The sequence below is a fragment of the Eubalaena glacialis genome, chromosome 8 (genome assembly GCF_028564815.1).
Source record: "Eubalaena glacialis isolate mEubGla1 chromosome 8, mEubGla1.1.hap2.+ XY, whole genome shotgun sequence".
Taxonomy (NCBI): Eukaryota; Metazoa; Chordata; class Mammalia; order Artiodactyla; family Balaenidae; genus Eubalaena; species Eubalaena glacialis.
In genome coordinates, this window is record NC_083723.1 from 66,376,186 (window position 1) to 66,402,334 (window position 26,149).

At 38.0% G+C, this 26,149-nt stretch overlaps 1 protein-coding gene across 1 annotated transcript in view; it reads right to left on the reverse strand.

Annotated features, from left to right (window-relative positions):
* Positions 1-26,149, reverse strand: part of UMAD1 (UBAP1-MVB12-associated (UMA) domain containing 1) — a 243,866-nt gene that overhangs the window by 204,028 nt on the left and 13,689 nt on the right. Inside the window, exon 2 of the mRNA XM_061198546.1 lies at positions 15,761-15,860. Coding sequence (XP_061054529.1) covers positions 15,761-15,842 — 82 coding nt within the window. The 5' untranslated portion in view covers positions 15,843-15,860. The remainder of the gene's footprint in view (positions 1-15,760; positions 15,861-26,149) is intronic.

The window sequence follows — 26,149 nt, forward strand, 5'->3', positions numbered from 1 at the left end:
AGGGATGTGTCAGTCTCCTTAAATACATAGAACCCAAAAGGTATCACTAAAATGTTAAGCTATTAAAAACAAACAAAAACTTTAGAGATAAAAATCTAATTGACTCTCTCATTCACCACATGAGGAATCTGTGCCCTAGTAAAGCGATTTGAACTGCATGAGCTGAAAAAGAAAATCAGCATCAGAGTTATGTTCTCCTTCAAAATGTAATCTCTTCTCACAGTGAAGGTCATGAAGTGCCTGGTAGTAAAAATGCTCTTTGCAGAACATGATGAAACACTGGTATTTCAAATTCTACCACACAAACTATAATTTTAGACAACATTTTATTCTTAGTTATTCTAAGTTTAAATTGCCATTAATGTTCAATTTATTTTATTTTAGGCTATAAAAAAGAATATAAAACCATGACTATGACTACAAATGTTCAAAGAACAAAACAGCTATAGAAGTCAATATGATCGTCTGTTGGCGAGTTATTCCTTAAATAACCCCTTTGCTCCTTATTCATACAAGTTATCTGCCTAATACCTGCTTTTAAACTTAATACTGTCTCTCTCTCCAATTTAAGAAAAATTTCAGAATGAAAAACCTAAAATTCCATCAGCGTCTTTTTTCCGAATAACCATGAAAAGACCACCATTATCCAGTTTTGGTGGTGTAACACCTCTGCCCAGTTCCAGGAAGGTTCACGAGGAACACAACTTGAGAAATACAGGTTTGTACCATGCTGAGCTCCCACATGCTTCAAGGTCCTGTAACCTTGGAGACCTAAAAGGAGCTGCACTCCTTTAGGGAATGAAAAACGTTTAAGTATATCTGAACTGAGAATATTAAAATATATTTGGATACATTAGCATATTTTCATAACAGGTAGAAATCATAATTGAATTTTTGTGGTGGTAAATTTAACCCAACTTTAGTAATAAAAAGATGCCCACAGGCTAGAAAGGCATTTATATCTCACTGTGAAGGGAATGCTTTTACTATAATTGGTTCATATCATAATTTGGTATTTTATATAAGGCAGATTCTATACTCTATTTACCTTCCTTTCTTTCCTTAAGCAAAAGAATATACATATTTTAAGGTATTCTGAATATACAACTTCCAATTATAAGTATTTACATATGAGGCTATTTAGAATTAACCCTAAGATCTCCTTCCAGCCCTAAAACTTATATGCTGCCTCACTCCCACACTTTAATAGCAGAATGTTATAAATTATAAATCATAGTGCAATTTATAATTTTAAAATGTAAACATTTAAAAATAAGATTAATGAAATTTTTACCATTGCCTTTAAAAACTCTGGTTTAAAAACTGATGTATTGAGTATAATTAATGTGCAATTCAAGTAAAAATATAATAGGTATTGGTTTTAAACTTTAAAAAATGACTTTAGAACTATTTGGGATGATAAAAGGAAACAGACATTTTAATTTTTCTCCCAATTTTCCATGTTTAAAAAAAGGATTATGATTTCACTTATTGCCTTCAGCATTTTTGAAAATGGTACATTTCTAAATCTGTAACACATAAAGATATATGAGTCATATAGGTGAGTTGCTGTAAGTCTATATTATAATAAGTTTAAGACCATATTCTCATTAGCAAGACTGCTGACAATAAAATACCTGGTTCATATTAGAAAGCAACTGCCTACGTAATGTCAGTAACCCATTCCTGAAAACTGGATATGTAGGAAAATGTACCAGGGAGCCTATTCCTCATTACTTCAGATAGGACAAATTACAATGTGTGACACATCAATCTAAACCTACCAACCAATTTCTTAAAGTATAACTAAAACACAATAAAATGCCTATGTATTGATATAAGCAGCAAATAATGATGCTACTATGTTAAACTCCTTTCCTGATCACCAAACAATTAATACAGTTGTTCACCAGTTGCTTTGTAGCGGAAGCCTGGCCTCCCTTGGCACCAGCAATATCCAAGATGCATATCCTTCTGCTGCCACTAGGCGGGCCTTTCGAAATGTTTACATATGACTCTGGCAATCTAGTCATTTCATTTGAAATGTTGCTCAAGATTATTTTCACACACTGTTTTGGTAAAAACAGTTGAGTTTTGTAAGACATAAATATAAACTTTGCCTATATATACATCAACTGAAGAACTTGATTGAGATATATATATATATAATGAAGTCTGGACAATACACACTAAGAGGGGCTCTACCAAAAAAGATTATCCAGGAGGATGTAGCATTACAAGCACCCTTGTCAAACAGCAGTCCAGACATTTTCAGCTGCAAGTAACAGAAGTCTATCTAAAAGTGGCTTAAACTTTAGCCAAGGAACTTATTATCTCACCTAACGAGAAGCCCAGAGGTCAACAGTTCCCAGGTTAGTAAATCTATCAGTTCAGCAGTGTCACCATGGGCCACGCTGCTTCCTCATTTTATTCTGCCATCTCCAATATGTTCCCTCTGTCTTAGGTTACCTCCCCTCAGCAAAGATAGCAACAATGGATGTAACCTCATCAGGCATTTCATCCAGATAAAATAGCTGCCAGGGAAGGGGTGGCTATCTCTGCAGTATCTGCCTATGAGCCCTTCATGTCCCATTAGTCAGAACTTTCACAGGTGCCCATTCTGAAACTAACTGCTGGCAAGGTGGACTGGGCCACCCTGACTGGTTGAGACAAATCAGAACTGCCCTCCCACGGCTAGGAGGAAAGCCAGTATCTCTTGAATCATGTGATCATGCAGCGGAAGGTGAATACTTTGAAGTGTGGAAGGAGAGGGAATGGACTTGGGGTAGGCAAATCTGCTCCAAATACTTAATTCAGTTTGCATTAATATAATGACTAAAATTTGTATAATTTAAGTCCAGGTGATGGGTGACATAAGTTAAACACAGATTTATTTTCACTGGAAAAACACCTTAACAGGAGACATTACCAAGTTTTCTAACCAAATAGTAAATGATTTAGAAGTCATTCCAAAACATGTTAACAATCAGTGGATGGAGGATATACTTTATGGAAGTCCTTGTGCTGATTATTATGTAAGATACACAGCAGACGAGCGATCCGTTAGGTTACCATCCAAGTGGCAAAACATTTTAAAAAGTTTAAATAACATTACAAAACAATAATCTAGCAGCTGCTACAATGTACTATGTGATTAAGAAGCAAATAACTGATAGGAGAAAATGTACACTATGAGATCAAAGACAGAGCTATCTAGAAACTGTAGAGAGCGAAAGACAAAATTTCATGTGGGATCTGACTGCAAGAGGGTATGGACAAAGTGAAGCAGGCCGGGCGCTCTGCAGACAGGAAACACTGGGCCCTGGGCCTGGGAGCAGAAAAATATCCTGGTTAGAACAGTGAGAGGTCCATGCAGAGGCAAACCAAGAGCAAACCATCATTACTAATTACTGATCACATGTTTAATGTAACAAGTAAAAAGGTGCCCCAACCACAGTTTGGGATCTATACATATCCATTAGCATCTGCCTATTTTTCAGTTTTTTAAATGAAAAAACTAATTGCAGCACCATGTCCTGAATGCATCACTGGAAAAGTATGCAAGTATACTCACCAGGTTGATACCATAAGACAGAGAAACAATGTCAAACTAATGAACTGTCTGGGACCATCATGGTACAAGTCATTCTATCAAATATCTTAAGTGTTTGATGTTATTGTTTTGTACCGTTACTTCACTTCTATTTTTGTATCTCTTGTGATGTAGATTGTAACCTCCTTACAGACGTCACTCATCTGCTGTGTATCTTACCTAGTGGTAATTATTCCCTAATTTTTATTTAGCTGCTCAAAAGTCATTCTATTTTCTGAAGCCAAACTAGTAAAAGTGGCCAATGGTGTGTAACCTGCCTCTGACAATGACTATGCTATCTCTGACATTAAAATAAAAATACCCTATAATACCATAGCCCAAGTGGCTAGTAAACATCAGTATACATAGCAACATCTAGAAAAGTGGTTATTTAACCTTTTTAGGGTCACAGATCTTTGAGAATCTGATGAAATTCAGAGAGCCTTCTCACCCAAAAATGCAAATACAATATTTTGCCTATAATTTCGGGAGGCTTATAGATCACCCCACTCAGGCTCTCAAACTCATCATGGCTAAGAACCCCTAACATAGTGATAGCAACTGGGACGATCACTGGTTTTCACAGTTATCAAGTCCTTTAAGTAAGCAACCCATCAACAAACTATTTTAAGGGTTACAGTTTTCCTTTGGTGCTGCCAAGCATATTTTCAGCTTGTGCATCAGGAAATAATAGATACCAGAAATAAAAATAAGTCATTCCCTAAGTTTAGAGCTGAGCTATTTGACTTAGAATACTGAAAAATCTCAGAACAGTGACATCTTTAAGTCATTAATACTATGACGTAAGGCTTCAGTACAGTATACTTAATACATTTCATTAAAAATATCACACACACACACATACATACACACACATGTATAGCCATAAAAGTATACACCATTTTTGATGGAAATACCAATTGTAGGGAATGAATCAGTTTCTAACTTAACTGATAACTAGAGTGTAGCAGCAATTCTCAATTCTTTAATAACGTTCCACTAGTTAATGCACACTTTAAACATTTCAGCTTTTAGTGGATATGAATGAACTTTCTGGTGCACTCATTGCAGAAGCACGCAGTGGCCTTCCAGTGGGAGTGGAGGAAAGACCTATATTGGGCACTCGTAGGGAACTTACCATTCCCTTGCCTACAACATAAATTAAGGATCACAACATTCTCTCCAGCTAAACCTAGAGGCTGGCTCAGAATCATTTGCCCAAGCATTTCACTGAGCTGATCAGAATTAGCAAGTGAATTAAAACTTCTTAGTACTCACTTCTGTCTATGAAGAAGTCTGTGTAAAGTTCCCTCTCATTCTTCTTCTTTAAAATGTAATGAGGAATCCATAATGCTATTAACTTTCTATATGTAAGGAAAATGAGGCTGAAATGGTAAGTAGCCTGCTTGATCACACAGCAAGAAAATGATGGAACTTAGAAGCCAAATATTATGATTTCCAGTTCAGCATGTACATTAGTTAGGGTTTGGTTCATCCGCAAATGACAAAATATCAGTAGAGCAGTGGCTCCCACAGAACAGAAGTTTGCTCCTGTCTCACATAAGCGAGTTCTCACATCACAGGGCTGTTGTGGCAACTCCACAGTCTTTAAGGACCCAGGCTCTTCCCAGCTTATTCTTCAGTTACCCTCACAATGCAGTCTAGTCCTCATGGTCCAAGATGGTGGCTAGTCCTCTACCAAATCATCACATCCACACTCCAGGGTGAGCAAAGTTAGCGGCAGGGGAGAGATGGAAGGTACATACCAGCTGTGTTTTTAAAAGGTTTCCTAAAACCTGCAATACAACGTTTCTTCTTATATCACACTGGCCAGAAACTTCATCAAAATTCCACGTCTAACTGCGAAATGGCCACATGGCAAGATAAAAATGCTATTAACTAAGAAAGAAAGATAAACACATATTGAAGGACAACTAGTAGTTTCTGCCCCTATATCATGTTGAAACTAAAAGGTGGAAAAGGTGAAACTTGAGGTGTCTGACAGAATGACTTGCAGCACGATGGCCCCATACAGTTCAACTGTGTGTTGTTTCTCTGTCATATCCTGTCCATCAAGTATGAATATATAGGCACACCTTTTCAGTGATACATTCAGGAGATGATCACTGTTTTCATTAACAAATAATTCTCAACTGGATGAAATTGTTAAATTATCTCCATTTTTTTCAATTAATAAATTTCCAATAAAATAAAAACCAAAACACTACTTCACTGTTTTGAAATGGTCAGATATCTGATAGGTCATTACTGCCAATAGGATAAAATTCGAATATCTCGGAATGGCACACAGGCCCACTGAAAATCACCGTTCTAGACTCGTTTCTCATCAGTGGCCCTGACATATCCTCTCTCTCCTGAAGAACTTTTTACTGGCCCTGAATATGTCCCAGATTCCTCTGAATCTACATACTTTACACAGTCTGTCCCACTGCCTGAAAATGTTTTGTTCCCCTACCACACCTTATAAGAGAATTATTCCAACAGTTCTCAAATATCAGCATGCATAAAAATCACCTGCATTGCTTTTTAAAAAAATGCTGATTCTTAGGTTATAGTTTCAAAGATTCTGTTTTACTAGGTATGGGTCAGGCCCAGAAATCTGCAGCATTTTTACAAGGAGCAGAGTGCCCGAGACAGAGAAAGTGCTCAAGAATGTTGATGATTACTACAATAAGAAAAGACCATCTTACACTAATTTAAGATGTTTTTCTTCTGGATTAGTTTACTAAAGGATTAGTTTGCTATTTTGAGGTAACACCATAATTCTATCATGATATAATGAAAGAAGAAGACACATTTTCAGAAATCCACATTTGGAAAGATTACTGTGTGACCTCAATAAGAACTCTTCCCTTCATAATATGTTTTGGTTGCATTCAATGGGCAAAAACAGATACCGAATAAGACAACCACTTAAATATAAAAGAATATTGTAGTATTATTAAGATTACTAGGAAGACAATATTTAGGTCTTCCAATTCTATCTGAAATACTAGTAGAAATTGCAAAGCTCATACTATACATTCTACTTAGAGTCTCATCCTCATTATTTATTTCCTCAACAGAATGAAGTAAGAAGAGACTGTAAGTCAAAATATAAAAGCTATTCATCACAATTTTTCAGTTAAATAGTCTCAGATGTGGACGATATAACATTACGAAAGCCTCTGAGTAAATACTATAGGAAACCCATTTATGGAATATGGTGTGCACACTTAAATTTTTTTTCCCTACTGATATTGTACTGAAGAAGTGCCTTCTAGGAAACAGTACCACAGTAAACCAGTCAACTACTCCCAAAGAGGTAAAAATCTGACTGCCTGATGGTTTTAGTTCAAAGAAAACGTACCTCAGAATTGCTCTGAAGACTTTACAGGTATTAATCTGTCAAATAATTTTACCTGAAGTCACTCTAGATGCCTTATGGCTAAAGACAAAAAGAGTCATAAGCCACTTGGAATTCATATTTATATAATTAACAAAATGCTTCTCAACTGCTTCACTGATTACAAAAATTTTTTTAAGTTTCCAAATATATTACTTTAAGAAACAAGATTTCACTCCTTAGAATTCTGAAGCTTTCTGCTCTTTATTTAATGTTTGAAAAGAAGTATGTTCAACCTAGAAATTTTATGGCTTAATTTGCTTTTTTGTTTATTTGTTTATGGCTCAACTGCAGTGGAAGAGAAACTGTAACTCTGTATTTTTGTGAAGTCTTTTTCAAAGTGTCTTAACACGTTATTTGATGGTATACAATCACTAAATTATAGAGAGTGAACTGCAGTGGTTCTCAGCCCTGCATGCACACAAGAACTATCTGGGGAACTCTGGAAAAAAAATACCAGTGTCTGGGTCAAACCCCAGGCCTGTCTAATCAGAATGTAGGGATGAGGCCCCAGCACCAGTATATTTTCAAAGTGCCCCCTAAATCACAAGAAGGTTAGATCCACTGAGTTAGGGAGACAGATCCCTAATTTACATTTGAGTCGGCTGAGTCCACTGAGCCCCAATAAAGAATGAGTGACGTCCTCACAACGACTGTGTGCAAAAGAGGGCTCAGTTCTGCTTCTCAGCACAGTGGACACCTCTCCCCTGCCCCATGAAGCTCCCTCTCACCCTGCACCCTTAAGGAGACAACGCAGGGTGGTACACCCCACACAGAACAGCCGGGCCTGAATGGTTTCACCTCTGAATGCTGCTAGATTAACAGGTGAACCAGAATTAGGAATCAACGAATGTGAAAATTCTGTTAATTCTACCCATTAGACACATGACTTCACATTTCTTATTGGGAAAATAAACAGCTGCATGATGAAGTTAGTTGAAAAATCCTGGCACACCTCCTTTAGAACTGAAAGGTCAAGGGTAAAAACACAAAAATTGCCAAGTAAGTTCACTGCAATTTGAGTTTTTCTTGATATCACAATACACGGGTAAAGAGTTATTAATAGGGTCAGTTGCTTTTTTAATCCATAAACACCATTTTTTTAAAGATTCATTATACTTCTGTTGTAAGAATGGGGAGTAAAAATAGAAAGCACATGGTGAAAATCTGTTTACTTTTTGTCATTGTTGTTTTAATTAAAACCTTCAGTCCTAGACAGACTCAAAGTGACTTACTGTCCCTTATGTAAATTTTTATTACACACAGCTAGATTTCCACTTTTAACTAAAGGAAAGAGTACAGAGATGAAGAGATTATCTAAAAAGTTCCATTTAAAAATGTGATAGTTTAACTTTAGTGTGTATACATGGTTTGACTGATACCCACGATGAGGAATTCAGTAGGAGAAAAATCTTAAAAATAACCGACTACTTCCTAAAATCTCATTTATCATTTAAACTGGAAAACAGGTGAGACTAAAGTACATATTTCAATATCAATACTTAAAGATGATATCCAAGCCGCTGTGAATTACTAAATTCTGATTCTAAAGTCAATCAGTTTTACAAAATAATTAGCTTAATGGAAACTAGAAGTTCTTATGCCCTACTTTAAGAAGCACGTGCATATTCTGAAAAACACAATAAACTTCAGCCGTACTATAACCCAATTCCTTTAATCTATATAATAGTGTTTGTCCAATTTCATTCTGCCTGCTCCAGAGTTATATTCAGTATCTGGTCAACAATGTTAGTGAACACACAACAGTAATCCAAATTATTCTTTTTCATTTTACTTTCCATGGGTTTTTCCGGTCGCTGTTATTTTTCCTTTTTTTCTTTCTTTCTTTTTTTGTTTTTTTTTTTGCTATAATATAATAAGCTAATTCATGCCTTTCTCTTAGTTTTGGAAAGAGTTATATGCCAACATCTAGGCAACAGATACCCTTTTTCCTAATTTAAAATAACTATGAGGTTGCATACTACAGTAGGAAATTTGTAATCAACCTAAAGATAATGTCTTAAAAGCACAATTAAACATGTCATAACAGAAGAAAACCCTGGTAATTACAAATAGTACCAGCCTCGTTGGGGTTTTAAACAGTAGTGTAAGACTAAGAAAAATCGCCACCCAGTGATGCAAATGAAAACTGCAATTTGTTTTTGTGTAAAATGAGTACCCTAGAGGATTACTACAACTTCATTACTGAATGAACGAATAGTACCTTCTTATGAGACTAGAAACTAGTTACGAGGGAAAGGATGTTTTTCTATAAGGCTTTTTTTTCCTTATTATTATTCAGCACGTTCGACATTTTACAAAGGCTAAAAGCTTTGCAAATCTTTACGGCGAAAAAGCTTTCTGTCCATAAGTGAGCTAAATGTGTACAAGCAGCCCAGATATTCCTATTATCAATAGAAGTGTCCAGGCTCTGCCTGGACCCTCAATTTCAAGTCTTGGGGTCTTGACTTCAGCAACTCAGCAATGCCATCTAATAACTGTGACCTAAAACCTATTTGTGTTAAGCAGAAAGGCTTGCCTAGGGGAAGAGGTATTCTCAAGGTGGGAAAAATAAGTTATACTTTTAACAACATAATTTAACCTTTTTAGAAATACGTTATAAAGGCCAAGTAAGGTGATAATCTAACAAATTCTATAGAATCCATATTGATAAGAAGTTGTTGGTATAAATATAATCTAAGTCTTTACTTAGCTGTATCATTTAGAAGTTAATAAACACACAAAAACACTTATATACATTTATTTTCCTGCAATGTATCTATTGTACATAAGAACAAAGAAAGCTATGTGGATACATGATAACCACAACACACGTGTCAAAGTATGGGGTCATGTTAATAAAAGAATTTCATATCTACCATTTGACCTACTTGGTACTTTTCAAAATATTTCACACAGTATGCGCTGAGACTAAGCAGATACTATATATGTCAATATAGAACCATATGATAAAAAAAAGCAACTTAGAACAAATCAGTTTCTAAAAAAAAAAGGTTACCATCCTGTTTTTTAAGATAATTAACTATATTCCTAATAATTTATCCTGACTCTTATCAGTCAATTCAGTTAAGGCCTTAACTGCTGAAGGATATTTTACTAATTAAACAATGTATAGTTGTCCTTAGGTTTCTGCAGTACCCCAATACTAAAATCTGCAGCGGCTCAAGTCCCTTGTATAAAACGGCATATATGTGCATGTAACCTATGCATATCCTCCTGTATACTTTAAGTCATCTCTAGATTACTTATCATACCTAATACAATGTAAATGCTATGTAAATAGTTGCTAGGCATATGGCAAATTCAAGTTTTGCTTTTTGTGGAACATTCTGGTTTTTTTTTTCTTTCAATATTTTCAATCTGCAGTTGGTTGAATCCACAGATGCAGAATCTGTTGATATAGAGGGCTGACTATATACCATCTTCCAACCTCAACTTCATTAAGGAGATTAGAGTTTTACGCAATAGTTTTAAATATTTAAAATATTAAATAGTGAAAAATTTGGGGTAGCCAAAATTAAAGCCGAACTTTATGAATAATAATACATCCAACGCTCTTTTATTAAAAAAATAATAAACAAAAAAGCACAGCACTTTGTTTTTTAAAAATTAATGAACACAATTTAAATTTTTTTAAAAGGGCTTAAAATGTCACTAATCTCTTAAATTTTAAAATGATAATATGACTTTTTTTTAAAAAGTGATGGAGGGCTTCCCTGGTGGCACAGTGGTTAAGAATCCGCCTGCCAATGCAGGGAACACAGGTTCGAGCCCTGGGCCAGGAAGATCCCACAGGCCGCGGAGCAACTAAGCCTGTGCGCATGACTATTGAGCCTGTGCTCTAGAGCCTGCGAGCCACAACTACCGAAGCCCGTGCACCTAGAGCCCATGCTCCGCAACAAGAGAACCCACCGCAATGAGAAGCCCGCGCACCGCAACGAAGAGTAGCCCACGCTCGCTGCAACTAGAGAAAGTCTGCCCGCAGCAACGAAGACCCAACGCAGACAAAAAATAAATAAATTTATTTTTAAAAAAAGTGATGGATAGCTTAGTGGTTAAGAGGATAGGCTCTGAAGTCAGAATGCCTGGGCTAACTCCAGATCTGCTCTATGTAAGCTAGAGGAACTAGCTCTAGCTTTTTAGTCCTCCCCTGTATGTGGAGATAACACAACCACTTCACTCACATGGTTGTCCTAAGCACATTACACACATTAACTCATTTAATCACCTCAATAACCCTATTGGGTTGGTACTGTTATCATGCTCATTTTCTAGATAAGCTAAATGACACCCAGGAGGTTTCGTAACTTCCCCAAATGGTGAAGGGTAGCAGATATACCAACCCAAAATGCCACTTTGGCATAAGAATTATTTTGAGCCAAAGGCACTTGAAAAATAGGAGGTGCAAGAAGGGCACTCTGACCTCCTCTTTTCTTCCTGAAAGCAGGAGATTAAAAAAAAAAAAAAAAAAGAAACCTATGGAAAATGCCAGGAGGAAAGAAACATTCTTACCACCAGAGATGGAGAGTCAGGGGCAAGAGAACTCCATACAATCAGAGCCTGTTAAAATAACCCTCATCTTCCTTTAGTATCCCCACATATTTTAGTTAGTTTTCCACAACTGCCTCTTTGCTCAACCTGGTATATGAGAACCTAGGTTTTGCCACATCTTTGGGTCTTCATTCTCCTGTGGGGGGCCCCATGTGCACGTAAAAATCCATATGCTTTTCTTCTGTTCATCTGTCCTACGTCTATTTAATTCTCAGGCCCAGCCAGAGACCCGAAGAGGCGAGAGGTAAAGTTTTGCCTCCCCTATAATGGAAACTCCAGTAAATTGTGGAGCCAGGATATAAACCCAAGGGGTCTGGCTCGAGTCAGCATTCTACCTGCACCTCACCGTAGAGTCTCTGCGGTGCTCCTGAGAAAGAAGGGAGATGGTGTTACTGATGGAAAGAGAAGAACAGAGGAAGTGAGAACCCAGACATGATGCTGACTGACAGCATCAAAACTTCAAGAGAGTAACTAAGATCACAGAACAGTAGGTACACAAGGATTTTTCATGGAAAATGGTGGAGGGCAGTGGAGCTTTGCACCTGGTTAAAAATAACGCTAAACAGAGACAAGCATCAGCAGACATGGCAGCTGAAGGACCAGAAGCCTTCAGCCAACATTTGGGAGTCTGCTCTTGCTTGGATCATTTGAATGAGGGTGCACTACCAGCGGCACCTGAAATTAAATCACAATCCTGGGACTGGGAGGTAAGTGATGCGTCACCATGATTTCCCAACCGCAAGACTATGGTACGGGAGTCAACATCAATCCCGCTTAGTCCAAGATGGCCCTAGGAAAACTCCCTCAAAATACAGCATGCCAGCTTTTGGGAAAATGCACCATTATAGCTTAGATATATCAGATGGAGCAGCTGGGACATGAAAGCATATGAGAGTAATTAATTGCTAGAAATTCCCTCAAGCATTAGCAAATTTGGACATTTCTGTCTTCTGAGGCTCAGTTAAAGACCACTTCTTAAACTAGTCTTTCCTAGGAAGGAAAGGTCCGTAACAGAAGCTTCACCGGCTAAGGCGGAATACCATGGAAATGGGGCCCCTGTTGGGCTAGTTATGAGACAGGCAGTGAAACATCTTCATGTTACAAGCTACCAGACATTGAAGGAGATTTTAGAGAGAGCAGCACCAGGGGTTTTGTCAGTTGTGGTTAAAAGTTGTCTCTGTAATGCTGCAAAGTGGCAGGCCACAGAGCCAGGTGAAGAAGACGTATCGAGAGTTCACAAAGTCCAGCTGTAGAAGCTGTATGTGCTCTCAGACATGTCAGTGCACTAGACTCACAGCCTTTAAATGCCTATTTGATAACAAAGAGAATAAGGTGGATTTCTAATCATGAAACAACAGAAAAGAGCACAGTTCTCTGCATATGTGTTGAGATTACAGAGGTGTTCTAAAATGAAGAATACAGAACAGGGCTTCCCTGGTGGCGCAGTGGTTGAGAGTCTGCCTGCTAATGCAGGGGACGCGGGTTCGAGCCCTGGTCTGGGAAGATCCCACATGCCGCGGAGCAACTAGGCCCGTGAGCCACAACTACTGAGCCTGCGTGTCTGGAGCCTGTGCTCCGCAACAAGAGAGGCCACGATAGTGAGAGGCCCGCGCACCGCGATGAAGAGTGGCCCCCGCTTGCCGCAACTAGAGAAAGCCCTCGCACAGAAACAAAGACCCAACACAGCCAAAAATAAATTAATTAATAAAAAAAAAAAAAAAAAAAGAATACAGAACAGAGTTTGGAAAACCAGGCTTTGCTGAAGCAAATTTCTGAGAGAAGAATTTATTGTGAAACTCCTGAAGAGGCAGAAACTATACAGGAGACTAGAGGCATCCCTGAAGTTTTTCTGTTAGTGGGGCTAATTTAGCAGGTAAAAGGGAAGCAGCGCTGGCAGCTTTTGAAACAGAAGTTGGGGTTGACAGAGCCAGTTCTGACTTAGAAGGCAAGGCACAATTTCCTGACACTGTAAGAAGGGCCAGAGAAGCAGTTGTGCCCAGGGCACTCCACTTTATCCCAGTCAGGAGGCTCCCCAGAAAAACCACCAACGCTGGTCAGACTATGCCCCACTACTTTACCTCAGACGTAGGGGATCTGGTCAGAGAGAAAATAACTCTGACCATTCTAGCTACTGCCCCTGTCCCAGGCCACAGGAAGCAGATACAGAAAAACACACAGGCCTGCCAGAATTTGACTGTGGAAAAGATGGGATATTCTACGGTAACATTCAGCCATGAGAAAAACTCTCTTCCGGTCTCCCAGAGATTAAGGCCAAGAAACAGAAGAGGGCCAGAGGGGTAAAATCCTTGCATCCTTACTATGAGAGACCAGATCCTAAAGAGAAGGGCTGAAGAGGCAGAGACCCACCCACCCACCCTTCTGAATGTGTGGGGTCAGAGGCCAAGAGGACCTAAGCTGAAGGTTCAGGATTACCCGTAAACCCAAGGAGCCACCTCCTACTCCTCAAGACACGCAGACCATTTGCCAGTGCCAAGGGACTCTGGGATGACTGGGCCAAGATAAAGACAGAAGAGATAGGAAACCAGAATCTGGAAAGGGAGACACCTGAGAAACATCGCCAGAAGCAAACACTCTATGAGTTCATGCAAATCCTCTCAGAGAAGGAGCTGAATTTGGCAGGAGGAAATCCAGAGTAGGAGAGGATGCATTACACAAGGGGACACTGGGTTTTGGTTCCTCCTCACCACCCTGTTGGTAGAGAACTGCTGGGAAGAACTATCTAAAGACTGCAAATCTCTTCCTTGGAGGAAAGACACAATGACATGAAGGAAATGTTATTTTTCAGAATTCCCCTTGGGAAGAGCATAGTATTTGGTTGAAAGAAATATCTTTTAAAGCCACTAAAATCTTAATAACTAGCAGGTATTAATTTTATAATAGAAAATAAACTAGTCTTAACATTCAGGAGACACTATTTAACATATTTAGATTTAAAAGTGTACTTCAACACTGTTGCTGGGAACGTAAATTGGTGTAGCCACTACGGAAAACATTATGGAGGTTCCCAAAAAAACTAAAAATAGAACTATCATATGATCCAGCAATCCCACTCCTGGTTATATATACGGAAAAAAATGAAAACACTAATTCAAAAAGATACATGCACCCCAAAGCTCATAGCAGCACTATTTAAATAGCCAAGACACAGAAACAACCCAAGTGCCCATTAACAGATGACTGGACTAAGATGAAGTATATATATACATACATATATATATATGCACATATATATATACACACACACACATATATATATACATATATAGATATACACACACACACACACACACACACACACACACACAAAGGACTATTACTCAGCCATAAAAAAGAATGAAATTCTGCTATTTGTAACAACATGTATGGACCTGGAGAGTATTATGCTTAGTGAAATAAGGCAGACAGAGAAAAACAAATACTGTACGACATCACTTACATGTGGAATCTAAAAAATAATACAATGAATGTATATGCAAAACAGAAACAGACTCACAGATACAGAAAACAAACTAGTGGTTACCAAAAAGGAGAGAGAAGGGAAGAGGTAAATTAGGGGTATGGGATTAAGAGATACAAACTAATATATATAAAAAAGATAAGCAATAAGGACATACTGTACAGCACAGGGAATTATAGCCATTATCTTGTAATAACTTTGAATGGAGTATAGCTATAAAAATATTGAATCACCATGCTGTACACCTGAAAGTTAATACAATATTGTAAATCAACTATACTTCGATAAAAGAAATAAATGTACCTTATTCAGCAACTATTTATTGGATGCCTGATTTAATTTTTGATGCTAATTTAAGAAGCAAGGCTTGGTGCTATTTATAAAACAGAATTTGAATTTATCAAGGATTCATTAAGACTTCTGCTTTTTCATAATTAAAAAGGTTGACTAGCTTATTGGATAGAAAAAATAGGATGATTTTATAAATTGAATTTGAAGGACACATCCAAACCAATGTACCATATAAGAAGAGTCTGACTTGATGACAATATTTTAAGTGATTGATGACCTATATTTTTATAGATTTCATATACATAAACTAACTCTGGAATTAATAGGAAAATGTTTAAAAATCAATCATATACTTTTCAAGTATTCTTTTAAAGGAAAAAGAATTCATCTAATTATGATATTGTTTCCTAAAAAGACTCACCTAAAAGGACAAATCCATCTGCTTCTGTCTCTGGTACCAAGGGCTTTTTAGATTCCGGAGGCTTTCTGAAGAAGTGAAACATTGCTGCTTCCTCTGTTACCTGAAATAGAAACACTATATAATATCAAATTCAGATGAAACCGTAAAACTCTTACCCTTCTTAGTAAAAAGCCAAATACAGGGACTTCTCTGGTGGTCCAATGGTTAAGAATCCGCCCTCCAATACAGGGGACATGGGTTCGATCCCTAGTCAGGGAACTAAGATCCCACATGCTGCAGGGCAATTAAGCCTGTGCACCGCAACTACTGAGCCCACGTGCTCTGGAGCCTGCGCGTCACAACTGGAGACAACAAAGAGCCCTCTTGCTGCACTGAAAGATCTCACGTGCTGCAACTAAGACTTGACGCCGCCAAATAAATTTTAAAAGCCAAATATAAAGATATCACAATAATTACTTTTAGGAATTCTATTCCCAAACTTAAGAACACAAGCCCTCTCTAGGTGTCAGAAGACAAAACCAGAAATTAAGGAGCATGGACTTCCAGTTTGAAATACTGTGTTCATCCTCTCTCAATTTCTGAACATGCAGGAAATAACCCAAGAAATCACTACAAGTAAAACTAAAGTCAACAGATAACACCAGAATCTGGAAGGATCTCACTAGCCATAAATTGGACACTGGACAGAGGAAAGGGGGAAAAAAAAACAAACCCTACCCAGGTTTCTTGTCATGCCATAACCACCTTAAGCCTCATGAAACTAAGGCCACCTGAAAAAAGAAAAGAAGGCACTACAAACACCCTCTAGAGTTGGTTATCTGATTCAGACACTCAAGGACTGTATTCATTGTAAAATTGTAGCCAAATGTAAATTCCCACCAGTGCAAATATCTGTGTTGGTGAGATTATTGTGCACTACCCCCAACACACACATACACACACACACACAAACACACCCTCTCTCCTCTGTGTCCTCCCATCTTTGTACATTAAGCTTTGTACACTCAGGCAGGGCAACAACTCTTAGAAAACAATTGGGAAGGAAGTTGAAGGAAACTTGGGAGGACATGTCACGTTCTGAGTCGCTATAAGCAAAGCAATGTAAGAGACAGCAAAGAAAAGTTCCTGGTGGCAACAAGTGCGCCCCACATTTCAGTTTCATATATTCCACCCACCAGAAAATCAAGCAGGGAGGATAAGTAAAGATTTTATCTGAGCAAGATGCTTCTAGAAACTGTGAATTGCACCAGGATTTGTGTAGGTCAACCTGCCCTGAGTTGTAGATCGGAGTGGATGGTAAAAGAGCCAATTTGTTGACAGAAAACACATCTGGCAGGTTTCACTTTTTAAAAGAATAAAAAATGGAGAAGAAAAACACAAGCCATATGAAAAAGAAAATATTTCAGTAAAGGAAAAGGAATCACCTCTGAAATCCTCAAAGGCTGAGCTTACTGGATATAGTGATGGAGCCAAAAGAAAAGTCTGGAAATAGTTTGGCACCCTCAAGAGAGTACAAGAAGACATGGCCTGTATGAAACTGGTAAAAAAAAAACAAAAACAAAAAAACAATATTAGATGGCAAAGATGAAAAGACAAGGAATGAGATGAAAAAAATAACTAAGATAAAGAGAAACCCGTGCAAGAAAGAAATGAGATCAGAAAAGAACTGGTTGGTTTACAAGCAGGAATGTAAGACAATAAAGTTCAAACTCAAAGACTTAAAAGACTGGAAGAAGCAACTAACTTCTCAACCCCAAACAGTTAAAACTAAAACAGAGAAAGCCTTTGAAGGAACAACAGATGATTAAAATTCAATCTGAGGAAGGATCAAATCAAGGATATAGCCATCACACCTGATACTAAAGCCGCAGCCTGGATGAATGTGGCACTCAGTCAATTCTTAGGCTACAATGGGTCAGGAAAAAGAGATGAAGGGGATCGGTGTCCAACTGAAGCCTGGTAGAGAAAAGATACCTTCAAATAAATAAAGGGGGGGGCACATTTAAGGGTGAAAGAGATGAGAAATGTAGCAAATCTAAGAGTTACAGCTAGCAAAAATTGTAGGTCTGGCTACAGATACATGAAGCTGATTATAATCAAATAGATAAGAAGCCAACAAAATTTTTGGAGAGCTGTGCTGCCAAAATGACTACAAGTCTGGATTAAAGGAGCACTATGACTGTTGGAAATTTACAACAATGCTGCAGACAGGAAGCTGCCAGAGAAAACTGCTCAGCCCCCAAGGAGGGTCTATCCTCCAGTGCCTACTTCGGTGGTAGCCAAGGAAGTTACTGGAAAAGGAAGAAACTTTGGGTGGAGTGCCTGGAGAACACGGGACTGGGGGTGGGACTCTCCTGAGAAGCAGAATCTGGGCATAATTAATGAACACTCTCCAATCCAAGGCGGGGATCCCCCAAAATGCCTGCTCAGTGGGATTCCAGAATTGCTACCACTCGGTGACTGCTGTGTATCTCCCATTCCTCCCCTTTCTGGATGACAGTGGTTTGGGCAGTTATTTTTCCCAGTTACCGGAGGGGACAGAAGGGACAGACTGCTTAGTTCATGAAGTCTCTACAACAAGAAGTGCCACATCTGGACCTGATGAAGAAATACTGAACTTAGAGCATGATGCTATGACTGAATGGGGCCATTTGGGTTACTGCCCTTGGGGAGGGGTGAGTCACTCTGTCTACGGTAGGGAGAGAGAACTGAGTACATGGTGACCACAGAATCATTAGGGCCATTCACTGGCTCTCCACCTTATATCAGCAGACATATAAGAACTGCAGTTTTCTACCCTCCTTGGAGGTAGGTGTGGCCATGTTGCTTGCTTAGTTCACTGTGTCACATGCCAGTAGAGTGCTAGAACAAGGAGCTTTGTAGCCACAGAGAGAGGCCCTTTAAAAAGTGGCTCCTTTCTAACATATAAAAGAAAAGCCTTTAATAGAAGGACTCAAATTTCCAATACCTTTTCATGTCTGGCCACAAGACAGAAATGGAACAAACACAGAAATCACAAAAGCAGTTTTGATAAGTCATTCTCAAGCCCCCAACGTTTAGATACGTTGTCATAAAAGCCAGACCAAACTCAGCTGTAGTGCCAGAATCCCTTTTGAATGCAAGTATTTTGTAGAGAACTTATAATTCAAATAATTAAGTGAAGCATTTAAGTTTTTCATGACCTAAAAAAAATCAAGCTTAAACAATATACAGGCTTAAATAGGCTGCAGCAGGTTGCCAACAGTACGACTTATGTGGCAATGCATAATATTACAGTTTGTCACTTTAGAACATTATAAAATTCCAAACATATCCAAGAAGGAGAGAGAACTTAGGTTCCAAGAGTCAAGAAACGTCCAGGCATGGAAGAAACAGGTCAGGAATAGGAAAAAGGTAGTAGAGACAATATAAAAGAACTCAGAATGGCAGCAAAGACTAGTTTGCTACAAACATCCATTGGAAACTGCTCTAAAATGGTTACGAAAGTACCAGTCACCCTCGCACCTGTTATTCTGCCAACCTGACCATTGCCTTAACTCCTTCCTCTACAATAGTCACCTCAAGATGTGTTTCCATGGGAACGCTGTGACAATTGTATAATACAAGTCTTGGGATTCCCTTGTACCATGTATACTGCTGCTGACATTCATGATTCATTCCACTAGGTACCTAAGTAAGTCTAACCATACATATAGCTTTACAGTAATCACTCCATGCATGAAAAGACTATGTCCTGAGACACTAAAATCTGTAATCAAATTATCTTTATACCATGATATTTTTTGTACCATTGAAAACAAACACAAGGTGGTATAAAACTTTATCCCAGCGGGACCGGCAATACCATTCTAAGATCTTCCCACAGCAAGAAAGCTGCATGGTTAGGTCACCACTCCAGCAGCCAGATTTCCTTTCCCCGCCTAAGACTAGAACTGGGAAAGAGAACGGGGGTAACTAAAACCCCACTAACATTTGCTGAGCTCCTATGATGTGTCAGGCACTGTACCTAAATGCCTTATAGACTCTATCTCCTGTAATCTTACAATCATGCCGCCAGGTACACATAACTATTCACAATGTGTAAGTGAAAGAATTGAAGTAAAGTCGGTTAAGTATTGATGCAAATGTATATGGCTAGTAAACAGCAGAGCTAGAATTTTAAACCAAGTCTTCTTGGTACCAAAACTGAATGTTTTTCATCAACAAAGCACCAAAGACAAGGAGCCCTTAACAAGACATTTGTGTTGGACTTTAATATTTCCCAATATTAGTCAAATACATTTGATTAATTCCATTTCTGTCTTTCTAAATCCCTACTTTCCCAAGCCTTGCTCAGCTCTGTGTTCTGAAGATATTTGCTAATTCCACAATATCCACGTTCCAGACTTTCACTTACTTAATATTTATATTTTATGAATATTTATTAAGTGCTTAGGCCAGATACTGACCAGGCACTGCAAATGCAGCACTCAACTTACATTTACGGGAACAAACAGCAACCTGAAACTACCCCATTTTGGAGGCAATCCTGAGCAAAACTAAGAGGAATTTAGGAGCTCCATCCCCAAAGTGGAGGAGCCCTGGAACAGTCCTGCTGCCCCCAGCTGAGTACATGGGAAGACATGAGCACTCATGCTTCTGACTTACGTGGCCTTCTTCTGCCTGGAATTATCAAGCATGTTCCAGCCTCATTTCCTTAGGTACGATTTCAGCATGTTAAAAACTGTCTACAATAAGCAAATTTTACATTTTATAAGTGGGTGAAATATCAAAATTTATTCCTAAAAATCCATTATCAGCCAGCAACAACACTCTTGCCTGGCTAAGCTGGGACCCAACCCAGAATGCCTCCTAATCCCCAAACATGGGAATCCTGGAACTGCTTCCATATGGATGGGAGATGAAGAGTTCACTGCCCAAGACACAGATTGGGAGAAAATCCTTGCAAATCACAAATCTGATACAGGACGTGTGTCTAGAATATATAAAGAATTCTTAAAATTCAATCATGAGAAAACAAACCAATAAAAACTGGACACAAGCTATTAACAGACATTTTCCTAAAGAAGATATGTGGGTCTTCCCTGGTGATCCAGTGGTTAAGAGTTCACCTGCCAATGCAGGGGACACGGGTTCGATCCCTGGTCCAGAAGATCCCACATGCTGCGGGGCAACTAAGCCCGTGAGCCACAACTACTGAGCCCACGCTCTAGAGCCCGCGAGCCACAACTACTGAGCCCACACGCTCTAGAGCCCACGTGCTGCAACTACTGAGCCCATGCACCTAGAGCCTGTGTTGCACAACAAGAGAAGCCACCGCAATTAGAAGCCCGCGCAACGCAACGAAGAGTAGCCCCCACTTGCCACAACTAGAGAAAGCCCGCATGCAGCAACGAAGACCCAGCGCAGCCAAAGCAAAAAAAAAAAGATATGTGGATGGCAAAGAGCCACATGAAAGGATGCTCAACATCATTAGTCAATTGGCAAATGCAAATTAAAATCTCAATGAGAAAACACTATATACCTTTTAAAATATTAACAATTTAAAAGGCTTGCCATGTCAACTGTTGACAAAAATGTGGAGCAACTGGAACTTTTATACACTGTGGTAGGTGTAATAATATAGTACTGTGGCAGTTTCTTAAAAACGTAAACATACACCCACCATATGACCCAGACATTCTCCTTCTAAGTATTTACCTAACAGAAATGAAAGCATATGTCCACACTTGTACACAAACGTTATACAGCTTCTTTGGTAATAGCCCCAAACTGGAAAAAATCCAAATGTCCAACAACAGATAAAAAGGATAAACAAACTGTAGCATATCCATAATACTATTCAGCAATAAAAAGGCATGAAGGCCTAAGATATGCTATGACATGCATGAATCTCAAAAAAATCAAGCTGAGTGAAAGAAGCCAAACCACAAAACACTTCTAGGAAATGCAAACTAATGTATAGTGACAGAAAGCAGATCAGTGGTTGCCTGGGGAATGGGAGTTGCAGGGAGGGAGGGTGGGAGGGAGGAATTACCAAGGATCACAAGCAAACTTTTGAGGGTGATAAATAATATATTCATTATCTTGGTGATAAATATATTCATTATCTTGATTGCAGTGATGGTTTCAGGGTATATAAACATGTCAAAACTCATCAAATTGTACACTTTCAACATGTGCCATTCACCATATGTTGATAATACCCCAATAAAGCTATTTTAAAAATTCATTATTAGCATGATATTCTAGATGTTATATAAATGTTGTAGTTCACAATTATTTGTAAAATTGTCTCAAATCTCTTAAACGACTTTGTGTGTGTTACAAATGCAATCTTTGTATACAAAGCAAGATACTTCTTTCTCTATGCATTCACACAAAACTGAAAAATAAAAGGACAGTGTCTTCCCTTTCAACGGCACGCACAGACTGCATATAGAAAGCGACCCTGATCGCTACGCAGCACAGACCCTACTGCTCTGAAGGAGGGCAGCACGAGTGATATATTTATTTTTTCCTATTATTCTAAGACTTACCTTTTAAGTGATATTACCCATGCCAAAAGGATTAAGGTAACCTGGTTTTCTCAATTTGATCACCTTCTTTCAATTTCAACAGACTATTTGACAATGTAAATATGCCAAATAGACTGAAATGTCTATGTGGGACGGATAAACAGCAGCCACTTAACTATATAAGAAAAAATATATATACACACATTTTTTTCTTCACATTGTGTCAAAATCCAATAAATATGTAAATTTCATACTGCTGAAAAAGTAAAATCCTGAACCATGTTTAATCCTCCTCTTCTTCTGTGTGGTGGGTTGTGAATTGCATGGTTAGGCAAAAGGAATACAAATTTAGATAACAAGTTTCCTAATTTCTTCCGACAGATACCAAAAAAGACAATGGTCCCATACTTTTGATAGTTTTAACCTTGAAAGACAAGATTATATTACCCAAAACAGCATTAAACAGTATAAAACATTCCAGAAGGCTAAATGAGAATGAGAAGAGCCCTGTTACACTTCACAAACAGGTAACCTTGAGTTTAACTTCATCTGATGGGCACAGATATAAACCAAGAAGAGAAGGAAGGCCTCTCCTGTAAGAAGGATCACCAGGAACAACGAACACAGAGTGTTTAGGAGACAGCAGAGAGATTAACCTCACTAGAAGCATGGAGGTAAGCAACAGAAATGAAGACTACAAAAGAAGAGACAAATTATTAAAAGGGCTACTAAGTCAAGAAAATATTAGAATATCCAGAGTGGCTTACCGGGATTCATTTAATATTATTTTGTAGTCTAGGATCTTGAGGAAAGTAGTGTTTCAGAAAGATTAAATTTAAAACAATAGGCTAGACAACATGGATGGACCGAGTGATTACCATACTAAGTGAAGTAAGCCAGAGAGAGAAAGACAAATATCATATGATATTGCTTACATGTGGAATCCAGAAAAAAAAATGATAAAAATGAACTTATATACAAAACAGAAATAGACCCACAGACATAGGAAACAAACTTATGGTTACCAAGGGGGAAAGGAGGGAAGGGATAAATTAGGAGTTTGAGATTAACACATATACACTACTGTATATAAAATAGATAACCAACAAGGACCTACTGTATAGCACAGGGAACTATACTCAATACCTTGTAATAACCTATAATAGAAAAAAAATCAAAAAGAAAAAATATATATATTATATATATATGTATATATATGTATAACTGAATCACCGTGCTGTATACCTCAAACTAGCATGACACTGTAAACCAACTATATTTCAATTAAAATAAAATAAAATAAAATGCTGGAGAGACTGATTGAGAAAGTGGAGCCATGAAGTTAGAACGCTGTAGCGAAAGGGACTGGACTATGGTGGGAGAAGTTTGAATGAAAAAGAAGGGGTGTACAGAAATATGAAACAGGACCTAGTGACTCTCAACTCTACAAAATACTGATGGAAAGGAATTCCTAAAAGACGACTGAAGTTTCAAGCCTGAGGGAGTAAAGAAAGTGATATGAAGAATAAGAAAAGGAAAGTAGGAAAAGGAAATTTAAGAGAAGAAAAAAATTAACTCCATTTCAGACAAGTTTACATGTAGGAAAACAATGACTGGTCCAAATGGAAATATGTGAAATGCAGTTGGAAAAATAGGACCTAGTGCTCCAATGAAAGGAATAAGTTGGAATTTGGGAGCTGTTAGAATGTAAGTGGTAACTGAAATTACAAACATCAGTGGTATTTCAAACTGAAAATATAAAAGTTCAGGGATTGAGATCCTGATCTCTAACATCTCAAATTATATTATGAAAATACACCCCTTTAATTATCACCAAATGGATGTGTATACCCCCATTTCTTCAAATTTTTCAAAAACATTATACTTGGCTGTCATACCAGGACTAAAATGTTAACTCAACTATATTGTTTCACATTTCAAAACTGCAGAAACAACTGACCTCTTCAGTATAATCCAGGGGGGTAAACTCAAATGCCAGGCAGATAACTAAGAGTGAAACCAGCCCAGTCTGAGACAGGAGTGAAGGAAAGTGCAGGCTTGGTCTAAAGATGGCACCTCTAGGGAGGGGGGAGATGCCCAGGGAGCCACGAGGAGGAGCCCTTCACCAAAACAAGACTTGTGAGGAACCAGTGAAAGAGCTTTGAAAGGTTTTGAGCTGGGAAAGCCTGGAATCAGATTTGCATTTGCTGTTATGGCCAAAGTAAAAAAAAAAAAAAAAACCATCACTAAAAACATTAGGACCAGGTTGAGGCTACGGTTAGGGCATCTTCCCACTGACTCCTGGTCACCACCCAAGATGGTCCCAATGCATCTAGGAACCTCTGGGGAATGTAAATTGAAGGTGTAAGGTGGCCTCTGTCTGAAGGTCCCTCCCTTTGATGCCTGTGTGTGGGACCATGGGCCTTGGACTCAGAACTCCTGCTCTCACTGTCACCCAGGCCTCTTGGAGAGAGAACATTTTAGCTGAAGTATGTGTTTTATACTATTTCATCCTTTCTAGTACTTTTTCTAACTTATTTGCTTTTTCAAAATGAAACTAGCAGGCTTTCTAATTATAAAGGTAATTTCTATTTTGTATGTGCAGGTAAGTTTTGTACATTCTTAGGAAAAAAATATGGAGAAATATACACCAAACCTAATAGTTGTTGTTACCAGGAAGCATGACCAGTTTACATTTAATTTATGGTTCTTTTGTAGTATTTGCTTTTTTCTAAGTCAAATATCATATATTGTTTTACAATAAAAAAATAAATATTTTTAAAATTTTTAATTGACGTATACTTGATTTACAATCAAGAAAACTGTGTTATTATGTTACTGTGTGCTGTGTTACTTTCAGGTGTATAGCAAAGTGATTCAGTTTATATATATATTATTTTCAGAATCTTTTCCATTATTGAATATAGTTCCCTGTGCTATACAGTAGGTCCTTATTGCAATCTATTTTACATATAGTAGTGTGTATCTGTTAATCCCAAACTCCTAATTTATCCCTCCCCCACCCCCTTCCCCTTTGGTAACCATGACTGTTTTCTGTGTCTGTGAGTCTGTTTCTGTTTTGTAAATAAGTTCATTTGTATCATTTTTTTAGATTTCACAAAATGTAATATTATATGATATTTGTCTTTCTCTTTCTGACTTACTTCTTTTAGTATGATAGTCTCCAGGTACATCCATGTTGCTGCAAATGGCATTATTTTATTCTTTTTTATGGCTGAGTAATACTCCATTGTACCACATCTTCTTTATCCATTCACTTAGGTTGCTTCCATGTCTTGGCTATTATAAATTGTGCTGCTATGAACATTGGGGTACATGTATCTTTTGTAATTAGAGTTTTCACCTTTTCTGGATATATGCCCAGGACTGAGATTGCTGGATCAGATGGTAACTCTACAAAAATAAAGATTTAAAAAAAAATTTTTTTTAAGTACCTTTGGCAGCTCCAACCACTGTTCCATGAAGGGATGTGGGCCCAGTGTCACCAAGTCTGATTTTTCAAGACAAACTAGAAATCCAACTATTATGTAAAAACCTAGTTTTTAGATGATAGCAACAAATTCAAAAAATTTTCAAATACTCTGCAGACTGAATAAATCCTCTTCAAACTGGATTTGAACTTTAGGTGTCAAAGTTTTAGACCTAGTTTAATAGCCTAAATCTAATCAGAATAAGGAAAAACTGTAAAAGACTTTGGAATTTAGTGGCTATTACGGCTAGCACATCTGTCCTGGTTATCTCCACCTTTGTTTATCTGAGTCGGTTATGTTACAACTCTGTAGAGACAGTTGATAACTTGCAGAAAATTGATAGTCATACAAATAATCCCTACCCACCCGGATGCATTAAT